This window comes from Mobula hypostoma, chromosome 4, assembly GCF_963921235.1.
Source record: "Mobula hypostoma chromosome 4, sMobHyp1.1, whole genome shotgun sequence".
In the NCBI taxonomy this organism is placed as follows: domain Eukaryota; kingdom Metazoa; phylum Chordata; class Chondrichthyes; order Myliobatiformes; family Myliobatidae; genus Mobula; species Mobula hypostoma.
In genome coordinates, this window is record NC_086100.1 from 25,476,868 (window position 1) to 25,498,122 (window position 21,255).

The window sequence follows — 21,255 nt, forward strand, 5'->3', positions numbered from 1 at the left end:
CAGTCTTCTACACTGTCCACAACTTCACAAATCTTGGCATCATCGCTTACTAACCCACCCATTACGATTTTCATCCAGGTCACTTGGACACATCACGGAGAGTGTAATGTTAAATTTATTGGCTCTATTATGTTTGAGAGGAGTATCACATTTACCTAAACTCCACTTCCACCAGACTCAATTCCTTCAGATCAGCACTGAGTTCAAACGCCCTGAGGATGGGATCCTCCTCTGTAAGCATGATCAGTGACGGACTGGACAGGCTGCGATAGATGTCGAGGCGAAACCTGCAGAAAGAAATATCCACCCTTCGTACAGTTCAGTTTGTTTCTACATAAATTTTCAAAAGCAATATCATGGAATTTGGCTCAGTGTGTTCACACCAGTTGAATCAATTATTCAAATTGATCACACATTTGCAACTTTATTTCAAGCTTAAGTACACTCCACTTGCATTGTGTTGTGACTTTAACTAAGTGCACTTCATTATTTCAAAGGGCAAGTCACAGAGAGGTGGTAGACAGTGATACATGATGGTCAAATAAAACCATTTTAATCTGAGACTTCAGGATGTTAAAATACTAAGTTAAAGAATTTTCACTTGATTAGATAGGGAGGTTACGTTCCCAAAGTCTAAATTCAAGTCCAGTGGAACCGAAGAGATCTAATCTGGCCAAATATTGTCTCTAAAGAATCTTCACTTTCCCAGTTGGTACAAGATTTTAAACTTTGTGCCAACTGAGAAAGTGAAGATTCTTTTGAGACAATATTTGGCTGATATAAACTGGATGCATTGTGCATCTTTAATCCTAATAAATCAGAACAATGTAATCCACTTATTTATTTATTTATTATACTTTATTGTCGCCAAACAATTGGTATAGAACGTACAATCGTCACAGCGATATCTGATTCTGCGCTTCACACTCCCTGGATTACAAATATTAAAGATATTAAAAATAGTTAAAATTAGTAAATATTAAAAATTTAAATTATAAATCATAAATAGAAAATAGAAAAATGGGAAGTAAGGTAGTGCAAAAAAAACCAAGAGGCAGGTCCGGATATTTGGAGGGTACGGCCCAGATCTGGGTCAGGATCCGTTCAACAGTCTTATCACAGTTAGAAAGAAGCTGTTCCCAAATCTGGCCGTACGAGTCTGGTCGAAGAGGGACGAGAAGTCTGTTGGCTGGGTGGGACATGTCCTTGATTATCCTGGCAGCACTGTTCCGACAGCGTGCGGTGTAAAGTGAGTCCATGGACAGAATATTGGTTCGTGTGATGTGCTGCGCCGTGTTCACTTGATATGGGTTATAAAGCACATAGAACAGTACAGCACAGGAAAAGGCCATTCAGCCCATGTCATTGTGCTGAACTAATTAAACTATTAATAAAAAGCCTAAACAAAGCCAGGACGGAGATAATGAGGGGGAATCGGTGACTCTGTCTTCGATTCTCGGAGAGATTCGCGAGTTCCGACAAGATAACAGCAAACAGCTGGAAGATATTAAAGGAGAAATAGTAAAAACTAACTCGCGGATAGATGAAGCCGAAGCGAGGATTGTTGGAATTGAAGAGAAGCTACAAAACGCAGAGGAGGTGATAGCAGAAATGCTGAAGCTACAAGACCAGCTCCAGTGGAAACTAATAGATCAAGAAGGCCGCTCGAGAAGGGAAAATGTGAGGATCTACGGAGTTCCCGAAGGAACTGAAGGTAAACCCGGATTGATGATTCCCTTCGTGGAGAAGCTGCTTAGAGAGAATCTTGATATACCGGCCGCAAAAGACCTACAGATAGAAAGGGCTCACCGCGCGTTGGCACCACAGCCCCCGGCAGGCGCCCAGCCCAGATCGATTCTGATCAGATTTCTCAGTTACAGAACGAAGGAAGAGGTGCTTAAAGGAGCATGGCAAAAGAAAGGTTTCATGTGGAACAACTGCAAAATCAGTTTAGACCACGACTACGCACCGGGGATTCTTGCCAGACGGAAGGAATATACGGAAACACGGAGAGTCCTGAAGGAAAACAACATCAGATTCCAGACCCTGTATCCAGCTCGGCTGAGAGTCTTTTACGACGAAGGGACAAAAACTTACGCTACGGTGGAGGAGGCAACGTTGGACCTGGCGGACCGGGGACTACCTATTAAAGTTATCACCCAACCGGAGTCGCTACTGGAGAGGATTCGGCAGAAGTCGTGGCAGTTAGTGGGGCGAGGACGCTCCACTCGAACCAGAGTGTCAAACTACAAGGAAAAGCTGCAAGTATTCAGACGCGAATGTGCAGAGAATACAGATTAATTAAGAGAAATGACTAAAAAGAGTAAATCGGACTTAAAAGTAAAATGAAAACTGGTAACTGAAAATAAACTAGGCGGAATAACTTGAATGATAGCAATATGGTCGAGACATAAATAGGAGAAAATTCTCTATGATTATTCAAACTGCTGAGGGCCCTCTAACACAGGGTGAAGATAGAGGTTATCCCTCTGAACTGAGGCGGGTCGGTGCTCAGGCCTCACTGTGGGAAGTCGGGAAAAATTTTCAAATGTTATACGTTCAGAAATGTCTAGGGTGTGGTTATATGTCTTGGTTTACTGTTGAGAAGGGATTGCTTACTGTTTGGTTAGAAAAGGAGAGTGCTTTTTTTCTACTAGAGAAAAATGCAAACTGAATTGGTAAAAATAATTTCCTATAATGTTAATGGGGTTTTGAATCCAATTAAAAGAAATAAGATTATGTCTAAATTGAAAAAAGAGAGGGCACAAATAGCTTTCCTCCAGGAAACACATATGAGCCAATCTGAACATGGAAAATTAAAAAGAATGGGCTTTAAGCATATATTTTATTCATCATATAAATTGAGTCACAAAAGAGGGGTAGCTACTTTAATATCAAGTACTCTCAATTATGAACATATTTCAGAGACTAGAGACAAAGAAGGACGGTTTGTAAAAATCACAGGAAGAATAGAAGGTACAGAAATAACATTGCTGAATGTTTATGCTCCTCCAGGTAGTGAATGGTCATTTTATAGACACATTTTTGACCTAATGGTCAGTTCTCGAGGGGTAGTAATTTGTGGAGGGGATTTTAATATTAGATTAAATCCTATATTAGATTCTTCAGGAATAGTTACTCAGAATAAACCTCTGACTCGGAAAGTGAATTCATTGATGGAGGAGTTGGGAATTATAGATGTCTGGAGGGAATTACACCCTACTAGTAAAGATTATACATATTACTCTTTCCCTCATTCAGCCTATTCAAGGATAGACTATTTCTTTATCTTTAATACAGATAGACTCAGGATAAAAAACTGTAATATTGCAACAATTGATCTGTCGGATCATAGCCCAGTCTCTATGTCTCTAATCCTGGAAAGGAAAATGAGGAAAACACTATGGAGGCTAAACTCACATATACTCAATAACCCGAAAGTAATGGAGAGATTAAGGGGAGAAATCAAAGAATATCTAGACCTTAATGACATGGGAGAAACATCACCAGTGATTTTATGGGATACATTGAAAGCTGTACTGAGAGGGAAAATTATTTCCATTACTACTCACATGAAAAAAATCAATGCACAAAAATTAGCAGACCTTCAAGGAAAATTAAAACAACTTCAAGTTGTAGATAGCAACAAAAGTAATTCAAATCGAAAACAGGAAATTAGGAAATTGCAAAGTGAAATTGATGATATTTATACGTTGGAAACTCAAAGAAATTTTCTTTACCTGAGACAAAAGAATTATGAAGTAGGAGGTAAATCAGCTAGATTATTAGCATATAAATTACGAAAACAACAAGCAGACAATACAATTCATAAAATAAAGAATCCAAAGACAAAGCTTGTGGAGAGTACAATAGGGAAAATTCAAGAGAGTTTTGAAACATATTATCGAGAGCTGTACTCCCAGCCCCGGGCCCCCAATGAGCCCTATATAGACAGTGTATTGAATTTTTTAGATCTACCTAAACTTACAGATTTACAAAATGAAAGTTTATTAGAACCAGTAACTGTCAAAGAACTGAACGTGGCCATCTCTAGGTTAAAGGCTGGAAAGTCCCCGGGTTCTGATGGGTTTACCTCAGAGTGGTACAAGTCCCTGAAGACACAGTTAGCCCCACTACTACTTAACACTTTTAATTGGATCTTGCAGAGAGGAGAAACTCCACCTTCCTGGAGAGAAGCGATTATTTCAGTTATTCCTAAAGAGGGTAAAGATAAACTAGAATGTGGCAATTATCGGCCAATTAGTGTTCTTAATTTATATTACAAACTATTTACATCTATATTAGCGCGCAGATTGGAAAAGCTTTTACCTGGCCTAATCCATTTAGACCAGACTGGATTTATTCAACAAAGACAAACACAGGACAACATAAGGAGAACTCTGCACATATTAGAACAGGTTAATAAGAACGAGACAGAGACAATGGTAGTAGGATTGGACGCTGAGAAAGCTTTTGATTCGGTTAGTTGGGCATTCCTATACAGAGTGTTAGGAAGATTCGGCTTTCAAGAAAGGTTTATTAAAGTAATTCAAACTCTATATGACAGCCCTACAGCCCGAATTAAGATAAATGGGGACCTCTCTGACTCCTTCATTTTAGAGAGAGGCACTAGACAGGGATGTCCAATTTCTCCTCTCCTTTTTGCGCTATATATTGAACCACTTGCCCAACTAATAAGACAGAGCGAAATCGTAAAAGGTATCAAGGTGGCAGGGATTGAACAGAAAGTGGCGTTATTCGCAGATGATGTTTTGGTCTATCTGAGTGAACCAGAAAAATCATTTACAGGATTGTTTACACTGTTGGATGACTTTGGGAAAATATCAGGTTATAAAATAAATGTAAAGAAAACGCAGGTTATGTCCCTAAATTATACACCATCCAAAAAATTGCAGGATACATACGATCTTAAGTAGGAAGCTAAATCATTAAAATATTTAGGAATAACCCTGCCGAAGGATCTTTCAACACTGTCACAGGTAAATTATGGGCCATTAATCTCAGAGATAAAAGCAGATATGCATAGATGGAATCTTATCCCCTTTTTTAAGTTTAAATTCAAGGATAAATACTATAAAAATGAATATTCTTCCTCGGTTATTATATCTTTTCCGTACTTTACCAGTGGAGGTGGATGATAATCAATTCAGGGAATGGGACAAATGGATTTCCCGCTTCATTTGGCAAGGAAGGAAACCTAGAATTCGATATAACACCTTACAGTTAGGGAAGGAAGGAGGAGGTATGGTTCTTCCTTGCCTGAGAAATTATTTTTATGCCTCACAGATAACCCCTCTGTTATATTGGTGTAATAGGGAATATAAGGCTAGATGGAAGGAAATAGAATTTGGATTAGTTGACAGTTTTCCTCTTCAGGCCTCAATAGCTGACAAAGGATTGATGGCCCAGTTGGAAAAATTTAATAATGCTTGGATAAATCTTACATTAAAAGTATGGCAGAAGGTGGTTAATTCATGTGAAATTAATAACATGTTAAAACTCTTTAGATGGTGTGCATATGATACCGAATTCCTTCCCAACAGAGGAGATAAAAGATTTGAGCTATGGATAAAGAAAGGTCTTACAACCTACCTCTCATTTATAGATAAAAGAGTATTACAAAGTTTCCAAATCCCGCAGGACAAACATGGCCTAGAACATAATGACTTTTTTAGGTACCTTCAAATACGAAACTATGTTAACCAGAGTTGTAGATATACAGACCTATCAACAGTAGAATTAGAATTTTTCAAGATTCTGAATTCGGCTTGCAGTTCAATACCTAGTAAATCAGTTTCTCGCCTATATAATGCACTCTCCCATGCTAAAAATGTAAATACACTGTATATTAAAGAGAAGTGGGAGAAAAGCGGGGTTGGTACTTTCAGAGGAGGCTTGGGGGAAAATCTGCAGCTTTCAATGGTCCTCGACTAATTCTTTGACTCGGAGAGAACATTGTTGGAAAAACATTATAAGATACTTCAAGACCCCATATCAGGAAAAATATAAAGATACAAATGTGATGTGTTGGAGAAGGTGCGGCTCCAAGGAGGCAAATCATTTTCATATTTTCTGGGATTGCCCTAAATTAAGTCTATTTTGGGAAGGTATTCATAGAACATTAGTTAAGGTACTTGGGTCCCAGATACCTCTGAACTTTGAGACGCTCTATTTAGGGCATGTATTGTTCCTTGAACAGAAGGAAGATATAAAGTTGCTGCAGGCCCTCTTAGCGGCAAGTAAGAAATCAATCACTAGAAAATGGCTAAATCCAATACCACCTACATTAGAAGATTGGTACGAAATTATCTTGGAAATATTTAAAATGGAAAAGTTGACTTACTCCCTGAGAACTCAAAAAGAAACATTTTATCAAATCTGGAATAAATGGATTGAATATATAACCCCAATACGAGCAGACTTTAGATGACTCTCCTAATGATTTATATTGCTCTTCTCATCAACACAGTAATATTGCTAACGTAAGCACCCCTAGTCTAAATGTTTGTGTTTTTTTTGGAAAATAGAGAATTAACACAAGTAAAGGGAAAGATTTGGGAAAGGGATAAAAAAAAAGAAAAAATTAAGTAAATAAGTACATAGGGATTGGATAATTATGTCTGCAGGCAGGAACAAGCACGAACAAATTGGGATATAAACACCTACAATGGTTGGTATATAGGCTTGTATGCAACATCTTGGACCAGTGGAAATGGTCCAGAAGGGTTGTATGGAAACTATTATTACCATTTTTCTTAACAACTAATTTCATTACTTAGCCTAATAGGTTAGATTTACCACAGTACATAATTATCTATTTAAATGTTTATTTTCCTTTTATATCATCTCAATGTGTACTTAAGAATGTATAAATAATTGTAGTTTTATACATATAAAAAAAATGGAAAAGGTTATATGTGTGAAAAAAGTACATGATAATCGTGAATTCCTTATCCAAATAAAAATTAAAAAATTTTTTTAAAAAGCCTAAACAAGTCCCTCCTGCCAACATGTTCATACTCTTCCACTCTTTGCATATTTAGGTGCGCATCTAAGAGCCTCTTAAACATCTCTATAGTATTTCGTTCGCTACCATCCCAAGCAGTGGCTTCTGCAAATTTCTCTTCAACTTACCCCCCTCACCTTAAATCCATCCCCATTGATATTAGATCAGCAGTCTCTAATCAATGGATTAGTACTAGATTACCCCTCTCAGAGCTTAATTCTTCCAGTTGGAATTAAAGAATTATCATTGGCAAATATGCTTATTCTATTTTAGATAGTGTCGTGGTTAGCACAGCATCAGTGATCACCAACCAGGGTTCAATTCCCATCGTTGTCTATAAGGAGTTTGTTCGTTCTCCCCATGACCGCATGGGTTTCCTCCGAATGTTCCAGTTTCTTCCCACATTCCAAAGAGGTATGGGTTAGAGTTAGTGAGCCACAGGCATGTTGGTGCTGAAAGAGTGACGACACTTGCAGGTTGTCTCCAGTACAATCATCAGACTGTGTTGATCATTGATGCAAACAACACATTTCACTATGTGTTTCAGTGTTTTGCTGTACAAGTGACAAATCAAGATAACTTTTTTTTTTACCTGGAGTGGCGTAGACTATCTTTCTTGTTCTTTGCATTACAGAGGGTGCACTCACATCCTACAGCATGAGGTCTCGGCAATGAGAGGTCCTGTTTCAGAAGCATAGTCAGGATCTCATAGTTGTTGCGATGAGCAGCAAGAATCACGGGAGCAACGTCCATTGTGGTGGAGTATTCGGGATTCTGAATTCTCTGCATTAATTTCTGTTTAAATAAATAAAACACAAGTTTATACGGAAGAGCACTAACCATGGAGTTAAATGAATAAAGTATCTCATTGCAGCAGCATTCGAGATTTCCTTTTTAAATTTCTAATGAAGCTGCTAGTGCAGTAAGCGACCTATAACGGCATAACTTGCAAAGTGGGTTGGTGCTCGTCAAGACGTTGATGCAGGAGTGACAGCACTGAAGGGGTGGGGGATGTATGGAAGGGAAGGAGTTAACCAACAGAATCATCATTTATTGTGTGATTTGACAGTGCTTATTATCATCACAGTTAATACACAAGGCTTCTTTCATATGATAGAGCATGGCGTTAGCAAGCCAACTAAATTCAGCAGCAAGACGGTTGTTTTGGAAAAGTCTATGTATGTTCATTGGGTGCAATTAATAGTAAACAATTCCTACTTAGTCAAACTTGCAAGTGGCAATAGTTCCAGTTATGTAATACTTCACCAGCAAGGGTTCAAGCATGTGATAGTATTCATTGTGCTAACTGTATGGTGTTGCTGTTAAATCTAAAAGAGGATTAATCAATGGACTGTGCTTGCTAATGTTACACAAAATCTTTTGTACATTGATGTTTCTGGCAACCACTGGAGCCGGAGCCAAATTAAATAAGCGATATTTTTCTACGAATTCTACCTCATTTTAATTAATGTTGTGCAACGAAGTGGAAATTTCTCTTCAATTTGCACTTCAAATGAACTCCTTCACTGTTTATGAGATTACTACTGCATGTGCAGTATCAGTTATATTGCCTCCTCAGCTCAGGAGACGAACTTTTTCACTTTGTAGTTTGAAGGTAGTTTAAGAACTAGCCATTTCCTTGCCAAGGGATTTTTTCCCTAACAAAAATGTTAACCTTTAGATTTAAATTTACCAAACACATCTGAAAAGAAAAATCAGATTTTTTAACAGTTCAATAAGCAGCCAATTTTCTCATCTGCGCAGTACCGTGCAAATGTCTCAGTAACATAGACATAACTAGGGTTCCTAAGACTTTTGCAACAATACCGAATTTGGAGTGGAGAGTGTGTTTGTGAATCGGGCGAGACTGAAGGATGTTGGGAATGGTGAAGGTGGAGTGGCCACAGGAGGGGCGTGGGACAGGTAGTGGGTGGGGGGGGGGAGTGGCATGGGTGCAGACACAGCCAGCCCTGATACACCAGACAAGGTAATTTGATTCCAAACAATTGGTTTATTGATCATTACAGAAATGTCTCTCTGATGCTTCCTGCTCCCTCCCCTCTCCCATCCACTTTTCCCAACCATGATTCCCCTCTCCTTACCTCCATCCCACTTTCAGTCCACAATAGTGACCCATATCAGGATCAAGTTTGCTATTGGTCATGAAATTTGTTTTTGTTTTGTGGCAACAGTACAGTGCAATATATAAAATTACTACAGCACTGTGCAAAGGTCTTAGGCACATACATGCAGCAAGGGTGCCTAAAACTTTTGCACAGTACTGTACATTGCGCAATTCATATTTTTAAATGCACTGAAGCTGAAACAGTTTACAACAGTTATAACAAGCTTATAATAACCCAGAACAAACATGATACAACATGAACAAACAGTGGCGTTTATGACTTACAGCACTGGGGAAAAGGCTCCAAATGGACATAAATCTTACTATTTCCTAAATGATCCACTTTTTGAAAAAAGGCAATGTCAACTGTTGTGCCAGTCATTCACAGGAGAATCAGCAGAATATGGGATAGTGGAATAAGAAAGCGCAAGTAACCCACAGAATCTATAGTGCAATATCTGCCATTTAATAACATTTTCTATATCAACTGTACTCTCCCTTCTTAATCCTCTTTTCTAGGAAACTATCAATCTCAGTCTCATAAACTCACAATGATGGAGAATCACTAAAATTCTGGAGGGAAAAGTTCACAACATTCTGAATGCATAAATTTTCTTTAATCTCAGGCTCAAATGGTCCCACTCTTAAGTAATGATCATAGGGTAGATTTCTGATCCCAGGAATTAATACAATAGCATTCTCAATCAAGCAATCCTCTGTCAGCTCAAGAGAATCTCGGGCAAGGAGATCGAAATTATGCACAGTATTTTAAGTGTATATAATCTCAGACAATAGAGTTAGAGTCATTAAATACAGAAATGGTCCTATGGGCCATAAATCGACACCATCCGTCACATACTCATTTACACTAATCCTACATTAAACCCTTTTCACCATCCTCACAAACGCCTCTCTCATTTGTACCACTTGCCAGCACTAATGGTGGTGGCTATTTAACTTGCCAACCACGTGGGAAGAAACTGATGCACTAAAAGAGAGCCCACAGAATCACAGGGAGAATGTACAAACTCCACAGACAGGGGATAAACTAGGGTCACTGGAATCACAGGGAAAATGTACAAACTCCGCAGAGATAGCAGCAGAGACAGGGGATGAACTAGGGTCACTGGATTCATAGGGCAGAAGCTCTACTAGCTACACTAGCATGTCACCCCGAGGCTGGAGACAGAAATACAGCAGGAAGTTATAGTATAACAGGACGAACTGTTATGCTCTAACTACCATGCACTACCAGAGATGATGCTACTTTCCATCTTAATTGCTTGCTGTACCTTCACATGAATCAAGTGTGTACTCAAATCATAAAACTATTCAAAATGTCAGTATTAATTAGTCATACACACTTTAATAGTTCTCTTATTCTGTTCTTCTACAAAGTTTACATTTCCTTGCATTATTTTACATCTGCCAGCTTCCAACCTTTGGATTTAACCAATTAACTGCCCCAGCTAGCATAGGGAGCATTCATTCAGTCCATTTAAGGCCTTTCTATAACTTTAAATAATCTGAGACCAAAGCACCAATTCTTGTGATATCCAAATCTCACATTGCGTTGGAAAATGCTGCATTGTTCAATGTTGGAGTAACATTTACAGAGAATCCAAAAAATTTACTAACTGCTATAGTTGGCTTGGATGACCGTCTGGGACGATGATTGAGAAGAATATCCACAGCACCAACAACCTCAGAGTTGATTGCCACTAGTAGTGCGTCTGTAGTCTAGAAAAAAAATGAGAAGTTATGCAACACTGCAAGATTTATATCCAAAGCTACAAATTTTAAAAGACCGTTAGCAATATAAATACTACCACCTGACAACCCCGTTCCAAGAGAAGCTTTAAGATATCTAGATTCTCATTTTCAATTGCTATCGTTACTGCATTCCTCCCCAGCACATCCACGCAGTTTATATTTAGCTCACTGAACTTCTCATCAAGGAGTTTTTTGACCATGTAGTTGTCTCCTGAAATTTTCAAAACAAAAATCATTAATGAAAATGTAAAAGCATATTGATAATTGTTGTTCAACATAACATTGGGGTGACCTTTCCAGACATGCGGTGAGACATGATATTGCCTTATGACTGATCTTTTTTGTGTACAGGTTTCCCCCGGCATCCGAAGGTACAGCGTTCCTATGAAACGGTTTGTAAGCCGAAATGTCGTAAAGCAAAGAAGCAATTACCATTTATTTATATCGGAAAATTTTGTGAGCGTTCGCAGACCCAAAAATAACCTACCAAATCATGCCAAATAACACATAAAACCTAAAATAATAGTAAACTATAATAAAAGCAGGAATGATATGATAAATACACAGCCTATATAAAGTAGAAATACTTTTCCACAATCATTATTGAACTGTTCTCTGTAGTGAAAATCTCACGCAAGCACTGTCGGCAGAAAATCTCACGCAAGCGCTGTTGGCAAGAACACGGCACAAGTGCTCTCCAGTAACCTTTAAGCGATGAAGCTGCCAAATCATACCAAATAACACATAAAAATACACAGCCTATATAAAGTAGAAATAATGTATATACAGTGTAGTATCATTTACCGGAATCGGGAGGACAGCTTGCCGAGCACACTGATGATGGTGTGTTAGACTTGTCGGAGTTTGGGTGGTGCAGTGGCTCCCACCCTCCGGGCCACTGAGCGATACATTGCCGCGAAGCACGCAGGGGTCCAGCGGTAGCCAGGAGGCACACAGCACATATTTAAGAAAAAAGCTGAAACAAACATGCTTAATTAATTAGGTGCCGCCTGACATGTAATTGTCGGCCCAGATCAGTGCCGATTTCCGACTGCGTCGTCTCTGATCTGGGCCAACAATTCCGTGTCAGCGGCACCTAATTAATTAGCATGTTTATTTCGGCCTTTTTCTTAAATATGTGCAGTGCCTCCCAGCTACCATTGCATTCTCCGTGAATCGGTATTTGTCCGTGGCCTGGGGGTTGGGGTGGTGGGACACTGGGGTGTCATCTCGTCGTCTGTTTCCATTAGAGCAGGCAGCTCGTCTTCTCCTATGACTGCCCGCCTCGATGTCGAAGGTCTAGGTTCGTCGTCTGCTGTGGCTGATGTGGAAGGCTTGCTTGACTGCTGAGCCTCGCGCATTTTTCTATCACACAGTTCTTTGTAAGGACTCAAACCATCCTGCAAATATCCCCTAAACCGACATACCCTTTCAAAATTAAAGTCGTACTTTATCATTACTCATTCGGTTTCGATTGTTATCCTTTCCTCTCCCAATTGCATCAGCTCTTCATCTATCAGTTCCTGGTCATGGGATGCCAAAACCTCTTCAACATCATGTTCGTCAACTTCCACAAGCTAAACTCACTTAGTCCTTACTTCGTTCACCACGATTGAAACGCTTAATTATGTCTAGTTTTACGCTAAGTGTCACACCCTTATGAGCTCTTTTATGCTTTTCCGATACCATAGAACTCATCTTGCAAACGGCTGCTCACAGGCACGTGTTAAAGCAATGCCATTCCAAATCCAGGGGAGAGCGGCTGCTTTTTTTTTCGTAACAGTGAAAACACCTTCTGAAAGCGAAAACAGGGTACTAATGTAGGTCTTTCATAACAGTGAGGTTTCATAAAGCCAACGTTCAAAAAGTGGGGGACACCTGTATATCCACAGGAAGCATCTTCGCCCACGCTGTACAGTAGAAATGACAGCATGACTACTGTACAGTAGTACCAATACCAACCATCAAAAAAACTACCAATGCTAACCATCATTACTTTGTGAACATACAAGCAACCAGAGGATTTCCACGTATGTGTAGTTTACTTTAGAAATTAAAAGTACCACCAGCAAGTAAATCCTCTTCCACAGACTACACCACTTCCCTCTTCATCATTGCAATCAAGGGAAATCACATGAATTTATTAATAACAAATTTTTAAAAAAGTAAAGGCATCCGTTGCAAGATCATGGATCTGCGCCTGGAAAGTCTTCACTCTCCAGGGCTCAGGCCTGGGCAAGGTTGTATGGAAGACCAGCAGTTGCCCATGCTGCAAGTCTCCCCTCTCCATGACACCAATGTTGTCCAAGGGAAGGGCATTAGGACCCATACAGCTTGGCACCAGTGTTGTTGCAGAGCAATGTGTAATTAAGTGCCTTGCTCAAGGACACAACACATTGCCTCGGCTAGGGCCCGAACTCACGACCTTCAGGTCGCTAGTCCAATGCCTTAACCACTTGAGTCACTTAATAATCAATCCTGCTAATGACTAAGTACAAATTATCAGGGTAAGAGAATTTGAAGTTTGTACAGTTACTTGTGCACTGTGTTTCACTGGATTGCTTTATATTTATGCAACACACATCAAAGTTGCTGGTGAACGCAGCAGGCCAAGCAACATCTATAGGAAGAGGCGCAGTCGACGTTTCAGGCGGAGACCCTTCGTCAGGACTAACTGAAGGAAGAGTGAGTAAGGGATTTGAAAGCTGGAGGGGGAGGGGGAGATGCAAAATGATAGGAGAAGACAGGAGGGGGGGGGATAGAGCCCAGAGCTGGACAGGTGATAGGCAAAAGGGGATACGAGAGGATCATGGGACAGGAGGTCCGGGAAGAAAGACGGGGGGGGGGGTGACCCAGAGGATGGGCAAGAGGTATATTCAGAGGGACAGAGGGAGAAAAAGGAGAGTGAGAGAAAGAATGTGTGCATAAGAATGAGTAACAGATGGGGTACGAGGGGGAGGTGGGGCCTAGCGGAAGTTAGAGAAGTCAATGTTCATGCCATCAGGTTGGAGGCTACCCAGACGGAATATAAGGTGTTGTTCCTCCAACCTGAGTGTGGCTTCATCTTTACAGTAGAGGAGGCCGTGGATAGACATGTCAGAATGGGAATGGGATGTGGAATTAAAATGTGTGGCCACTGGGAGATCCTGCTTTCTCTGGCGGACAGAGCGTAGATGTTCAGCAAAGCGGTCTCCCAGTCTGCATCGGGTCTCACCAATATATAAAAGGCCACATCGGGAGCACCGGACACAGTATATCACCCCAGTCGACTCACAGGTGGTGATGCCTCACCTGGAAGGACTGTTTGGGGCCCTGAATGGTGGTAAGGGAGGAAGTGTAAGGGCATGTGTAGCACTTGTTCCGCTTACACGGATAAGTGCCAGGAGGGAGATCAGTGGGGAGGGATGGGGGGGACGAATTGACAAGGGAGTTGTGTAGGGAGCGATCCCTGCGGAATGCAGAGAGAGGGGGGGAGGGAAAGATGTGCTTAGTGGTGGGATCCCGTTGGAGGTGGCGGAAGTTACGGAGAATAATATGTTGGACCCGGAGGCTGGTGGGGTGGTAGGTGAGGACCAGGGGAACCCTATTCCTAGTGGGGTGGTGGGAGGATGGAGTGAGAGCAGATGTATGTGAAATGGGGGAGATGCGTTTAAGAGCAGAGTTGATAGTGGAGGAAGGGAAGCTCCTTTCTTTAAAAAATGAAGACACCTCCCTCGTCCTAGAATGAAAAGCCTCATCCTGAGAGCAGATGCGGCGGAGACGGAGGAATTGCGAGAAGGGGATGGCGTTTTTGCAAGAGACAGGGTGAGAAGAGGAATAGTCCAGATAGCTGTGAGAGTCAGTAGGCTTATAGTAGACATCAGTGGATAAGCTGTCTCCAGAGACAGAGACAGAAAGATCTAGAAAGGGGATGGAGGTGTCGGAAATGGACCAGGTAAACTTGAGGGCAGGGTGAAAGTTGGAGGCAAAGTTAATAAAGTCAACGAGTTCTGCATGCGTGCAGAAAGCAGCGCCAATGCAGTCGTCGATGTAGCGAAGGAAAAGTGGGGGACAGATACCAGAATAGGCACGGAACATAGATTGTTCCACAAACCCAACAAAAAGGCAGGCATAGCTAGGACCCATACGGGTGCCCATAGCTACACCTTTAGTTTGGAGGAAATGGGAGGAGCAAAAGGAGAAATTATTAAGAGTAAAGACTAATTCCACTAGACGGAGTAGAGTGGTGGTAGAGGGGAACTGATTAGGTCTGGAATCCAAAAAGAAGCGTAGAGCTTTGAGACCTTCCTGATGGGGGATGGAAGTATATAAGGACTGGACATCCATGGTGAAAATAAAGCAGTGGGGGCCAGGGAACTTAAAATCATCGAAAAGTTTAAGAGCGTGAGAAGTGTCACGAACATAGGTCGGAAGGGATTGAACAAGGGGTGATAAAACAGTGTCGAGGTATGCAGAAACGAGTTCGGTGGGGCAGGAGCAAGCTGAGACAATAGGTCGGCCAGGACAGGCAGGTTTGTGGATCTTGGGTAGGAGGTAGAAACGGGAAGTGCGGGGTGTGGGAACTATAAGGTTGGTAGCAGTGGATGGGAGATCCCCTGAGCGGATAAAGTCGTTGATAGTGTGGGAGACAATGGCCTGGTGCTCCTTAGTGGGGTCACGATCGAGGGGTAAATAAGAGGAGGTATCCGCGAGTTGTCGCTGTGCCTCGGCAAGGTAGAGGTCAGTACGCCAGACTACAACAGCACCCCCTTTATCAGCGGGTTTAATAATAATGTTAGGATTAGTGCGGAGGGAGTGGAGAGCAGAGCATTCCGAAGGAGTGAGGTTGGAATGGGGACAAGGTGCGGTGAAGTCGAGACGGTTGATGTCCCGTCGGCAGTTAGCAATAAAGAGATCCAGAGCAGGCAGAAGACCAGAGCGGGGTGTCCATGAAGAAGAGGACGGTTGAAGACGGGAGAAGGGGTCATCGGTGGGGGTGGAAGAGTCCTTGCCGAAGAAGTAGGCTCGGAGACGGAGACGGCGGAAGAAAAGTTCCGCATCGTGGCGAACACGGAACTCGCTGAGGTGTGGGCGAAGGGGGACAAACATGAGGCCCTTACTGAGAACAGAGCGTTCTGCCTCCGACAGTTGAAGGTAAAGACCCGGCACGGATGAGAGCTGGGATCAAAGGGGGGAGGGGGGAGGCTGGGGGTGTCAGTGGAGAGGGGAGGGTTGGGGTGAGAGAAAGATAGAGCCTCTGAGGGCCCAGGAGTTGACTGTGGGATCTGAGGAAGACGGGGCTGCAGAGTGGTGGTGGGGGAAGGGGAGACGGGAGTCACAACAGCAGCACATAAAGACCCGGCCTGGTGTTCAAGGCTGGAGTTGCAGTTGGTGGTTGCGTAATCACTTCGAATGTGTCCATGGTCGTTGCTGGAGTCCGGGTTTTGAATATGTCCTGAGGTGTTGGAGCCGCCGAGATCAGTGGCAGGGGCCGCAATTGAAAGTTCATGCCTGCTAGCGTCGGGGCCGGCAGGCTCTGGAGTCCGTAGATGTAAGATCTTGCGATCTTTGCCTAACATGACAAAGTCAAAAAAACGGCGATTGCAGGCGTGGATCCGACGGAGGATGAAATAACGGGTAGGACCATTACAGACGGCGAAGAAAGTGTCCCGAAAGTGTGGAAGGGTCTGGGATAGGGACACCAAGTACCTCCTCATGGCGGAGAGCGTCGCCTTCAGAGCTTGACGGGAGAAGCGGCGAGAGGCAGAGTCAATAAAATGTGAGTACCTGGGATCCTCAGAAGGTCCAAATTGAGAGGCTTGGAAACGAATCCTAAAGCCAACTGGAGTAAGTTGGCGATGGAGGCACGTTCCAAGAAAGGATATATGGCTGTGATAGCGAGTTTGAGTCAAAGTGTGGTCGAAAAGTTGAAGAGCCGAAGAAATTACAGATGGGGAGCAGTGAGAGATGGTTTCACTGAACTCCCGTCGAAGAGAGGATCTAAACTTCTTCGGTGTAGGCATCACCGGAAGAGGCTTCGCAGTAGTGAATTTAAACGCAAACAACAGGAATTCTGCAGATGTTGGAAATTCAAGCAACACACATCAAAGTTGCTGGTGAACGCAGCAGGCTTTATATTTATTTTCATTGTGTTTTTAAAAGTTTTTTTTTAATTGTGTTCTTTGTTCCTATTGTGTTTTTTTTAAATGTGACATCAGGGCCAGAGTAACAATCATTTCATTCTTCTTTACAGCAGGGTTCTGCATGGAGGTCAGTAACCAGTGGTGTGCCTCAGAGATCTGTTCTGGGACCCCTACTCTTCCTGATTTTTGTAAATGACCTGGATGAGGAAGCGGAGGGATGGGTTAGTAAATCTGCTGATGACACAAAGGTTGGGGGAGTTGTGGATTGTGTGGACGGCTATCAGAGGTTACAGCGGGATATCGATAGGATGCAAAACTGGGCTGAGAAGTAGCAGTTGGAGTTCAACCCAGATAAGTGTGAGGTGGTTCATTTTGGTAGGTCAAATATGATGGCACAATATAGTATTAAAGGTAAGACTCTTGTCAGTGTGGAGGATCAGAGGGATCTTGGGGTCCGAGTCCATAGGACACTCAAAGATGCTGCGCAGGTTGACTCTGTGGTTAAAAAGGCAAATGGTGCATTGGCCTTCATCAACCATGGGATTGAGTTTAAGAGCCGAGAGGTAATGTTACAACTATATAGGACCCTGGTCAGACCCCAATTGGAGTTCTGCGCTCAGTTCTAGTCACTGCACTACAGGAAGGATGTGGAAACTATAGAAAGGGTGCAGAAGAGATTTGCAAAGATGTTGCCTGGATCGGGGAGCATGCCTTATGAAAATAGGTTGAGTGAACTCGGCCTTTTCTCCTTGGAGCGGCGGAGGATGGGAGGTGACCTGATAGTGGTGTGTAAGATAATGAGAGGCATTGATCATGTGAATAGTCAAAAGCTTTTTTCCAGGGCTGAAATGGCTAACACAAGAGGGCACAGTTTTAAGGTGCTTGGAAGTAGGTACAGAGGAGATGTCAAGGCTAAATTATCTTTTTTTAAACGCAGAGAGTAGTGAGTGCATGGAATGGGCTGCCGGCAACAGTGGGGGAGGCAGATACGATAGGATCTTTTAAGAGGCTCCTGGATAGGTACATGAAGCTCAGAAAAATAGAGGGCTATGGGTAACCCTAATAATTTCTAAAGTATGTACATGTTCGGCACAGCATTGTGGACCAAAGGGCTTGTATTGTGCTATAGGTTTTCTATGTTTCTATGTTTTTTTAATAACAATAAACATTCTAGAATCTTGAAATGACAATTATTACTTAGCAAGCTGGCACCAAAAACTTACTTCCATCTCTTTTGCAATTCCTCACATTATATTTTACCTAAAGGGGTTTTTAAAATTTAAAAAAATATGATTGAACATGCACACAGTGTGCATAAAATGCCATTTCAGTATCTACATCAACACCTTATGTGCATTTTTCAATCATATTCAGCATTCCGCAAAAAAATCTCAAAAGTTATTAAAAAACATCTTTTGTTTCCTAAGGTTACCAAGAGCATTCTTTTAAAAAAATTTAATTGGATGCTAAGCCAGTTCGGTGATGATATCAATATCATTTTTCTCTTTCATGAAAGAAAAACACTTGATACAGAAATCGCCAATCTCTCGGGATGGATTTAAGTGTCAATACTTCATGCTGTGTGCATATTCTGGGTCATTAATTTGCGTGTTGTTTGCTTGCTCCTTTGACCTCTGAACAAGTACACCAACTGAGGCAGCAACCAGTCATAAAGGGAGGGAAGCATCAGCTTTGATTAGCTGCATTTGTCGCATGTACATCGAAACATACAGTAGAACGTGTTGTTTCGCAGCGACAACCTGCACAGTCCAAGGATTGTACTGGGGGCAGCTCACAAGTGTCACCATGCTTCTGGCACTAACATAGCATGCCCACAACTCACTAACCCTAATCCTACTAGTATGTCTTTGAATGCAGAAGGAAACCAAAGCACCCAGGTAAAACCTACGTGGTCACGGGAGAGCATACACACCCCTTACAGACAGCAGCACCGCATTATCTTCCCGTGAGACATTTTGAGAAGCTTTACTACTTTAAAAAGAGCAAAGTAAATTAATTTGTAGGAATTTTACCTAAAATGAGCGACTGAAGTATTGATTAAAAAGAATGCATATAATTCTGGGGAGAATCAGAATTTGTGCTAAAAGAACAACATGCTTAATACCATCGATATGGATATTTTAAATGATGGTGTAGACAGTTGAGAGAGAAAAACAGAAGAAAAAGTAGGAGAATTAGAAACAACGAAGACCTGGTCAGTATGAAGTGGGATTGTGTTAAGTGGGGTCACATTTACATTTGGACATCTGGTTAGTGTCAGTGCGGGAGCAGAGCTGAGACAGCTGTTCAGCTGGGGTGGCTTTACAGCCCTGGGAACACTCCACTATCCTCAAATACAGAGGAAAACAGATAAGGACATTTTGATGTGCAGAAACATTTTAGAATACTGGGTGCCTAGGGCAGTCTGGTCAATTGTACAAGCTTAAACTCTGATAATTGTCAACCAGGTGATTAAGGTACTCATAAAAGCCAGCAGGACTTTGAAAGAATAAAGAAACAAGTACATATATAGAAAAGAGGTTAACTTATAAATTTTCTGTAAAATATAAAGCACTATCTAGAAGGTATACAAAGAAATGTATAAAAAATGTGCATCATGAGCATTCAAATGAAGGGTCTTAACCCAAAACATTAACCACACATTTCCTTTACACCTGCTGCCTGACCTGCTGAATTCCAACAGCAGCTTGTGTATTTTTTATTCAGATACCTGCACCTGCAGTCTCTTGTAACTACTTTACAAAATGATTAGCAGCAATAACTCCAGAGATGAGCAACTGCAGAGGATCTCATGTCCCTGACTCAGAAAAGAACATAATGTGTGAAATCTGGCCAGGTTCTCCTGCAACAGTTAATACTCAATTTCAAGTAGCGAGACTCTACTTCAGGAGGATTCCACAGGACATTTCACTTTGTGGAGAAAAGGAAGGGTTACCCATTATATGAAGAAACCTCAAAGAAAATTGTCTGAAGATGTTTTGAAACCAAAAATGTGAATAAGATGGAGATATTTCATAATTCAGTTCCAGAAAGGAGAATCATAATCGTTTCAAGATGTTTGGTTGGTCAAGATCCCTGAGGATCTAACCTGGTCCCAACATATCGATGTAGTTATAAAGAAGGCAAGACAGCGACTACACTTCATTAGGAGTTTGAAGAGATTTGGCATGTCAACAAATACACTCAAAAACGTCTATAGTTGCACCATGGAAAACATTCTGACAGGCTGCATCACTGTCTCGTATGCAGGGGTTACTGCACAGGACCGAAAGAAGCTGCAGAAGGTTGTAAATCTAGTCAGCTCCATCTTGGGAATTAGCCCACAAAGTACTCAGGACATCTTTAAGGAGCAGTGTCTCAGAAAGGCAGCGTCCATTATAAAGCATGCCCTTTTCTCACCGTTACTCAGGTAGGAGAGACAGAAGTCTGAAGGCACACACTCAGCGTTTCAGGATCAGCTTCTTCCCCTCTGCCATCCCATTCCTAAACGGACATTGAACCCTTGGACACTACCTCGCTTTTATTTTAATATACAGTATTTCTGTTTTTGAATAGATTTTTTAAAAACGTGCAATGTACATAATTGATTTACTTGTTTATTATTTTTATTTTATTTATTATTTTTTTCTGCTAGATTATGTATTGCATTGAACTGCTGCTGCTAAGTTAACAAATTTCACATCACATGCCGGTGATAATAAACCTGTTTCTGATTCTGAATAATTGAAAACAAAACTACAAAAATAAGACAGGTAATGATCAATTTCCCCAAAACCTCAGTGAGTCAATGTATAGGTCCACAAATCATAGAGAGAAGCCTTGCATCCAAATCGATAATATAATGCAAATTTGTGTGCTAAATATTAATACAAACTAAACTAATTAATTATTTTACCAATTAAAAACCCCTCAGACATGTAAGATCAGGTCTCGACTCATTTTTATTTTATAGCAATAACAAAATTGGCATAATAATAAAGATCCATTCCAACGTATTAAAGCAATCATGACAAAAGCATTCCAGCAGCAACACCTCATTAGGAGTTTCGAGATTAGGTTTGTTACCAAAGATTGTAGAAACTTTCTACAGATGTACCATGGAGAGCATTTTGACTAGTTACATAACGTAGAAACATAGAAAATAGGTGCAGGAGTAGGCCATTCGGCCCTTCGAGCCTGCACTGCCA

General features: G+C 41.5%; 1 protein-coding gene across 2 annotated transcripts in view; it reads right to left on the reverse strand.

The window, feature by feature from the left end:
- The window catches only part of trpc1 (transient receptor potential cation channel, subfamily C, member 1), an 80,895-nt gene that overhangs the window by 45,361 nt on the left and 14,279 nt on the right, over positions 1 to 21,255 (reverse strand). The window contains exons 2-5 of one of the 2 annotated variants that reach the window (XM_063045412.1): positions 10,985 to 11,136; positions 10,791 to 10,892; positions 7,620 to 7,822; positions 156 to 287 (exon numbers count right to left, since the gene is read on the reverse strand). In XM_063045412.1, coding sequence (XP_062901482.1) covers positions 156 to 287; positions 7,620 to 7,822; positions 10,791 to 10,892; positions 10,985 to 11,136 — 589 coding nt within the window. The remainder of the gene's footprint in view (positions 1 to 155; positions 288 to 7,619; positions 7,823 to 10,790; positions 10,893 to 10,984; positions 11,137 to 21,255) is intronic. The other variant, XM_063045413.1, reaches the window with a different exon arrangement.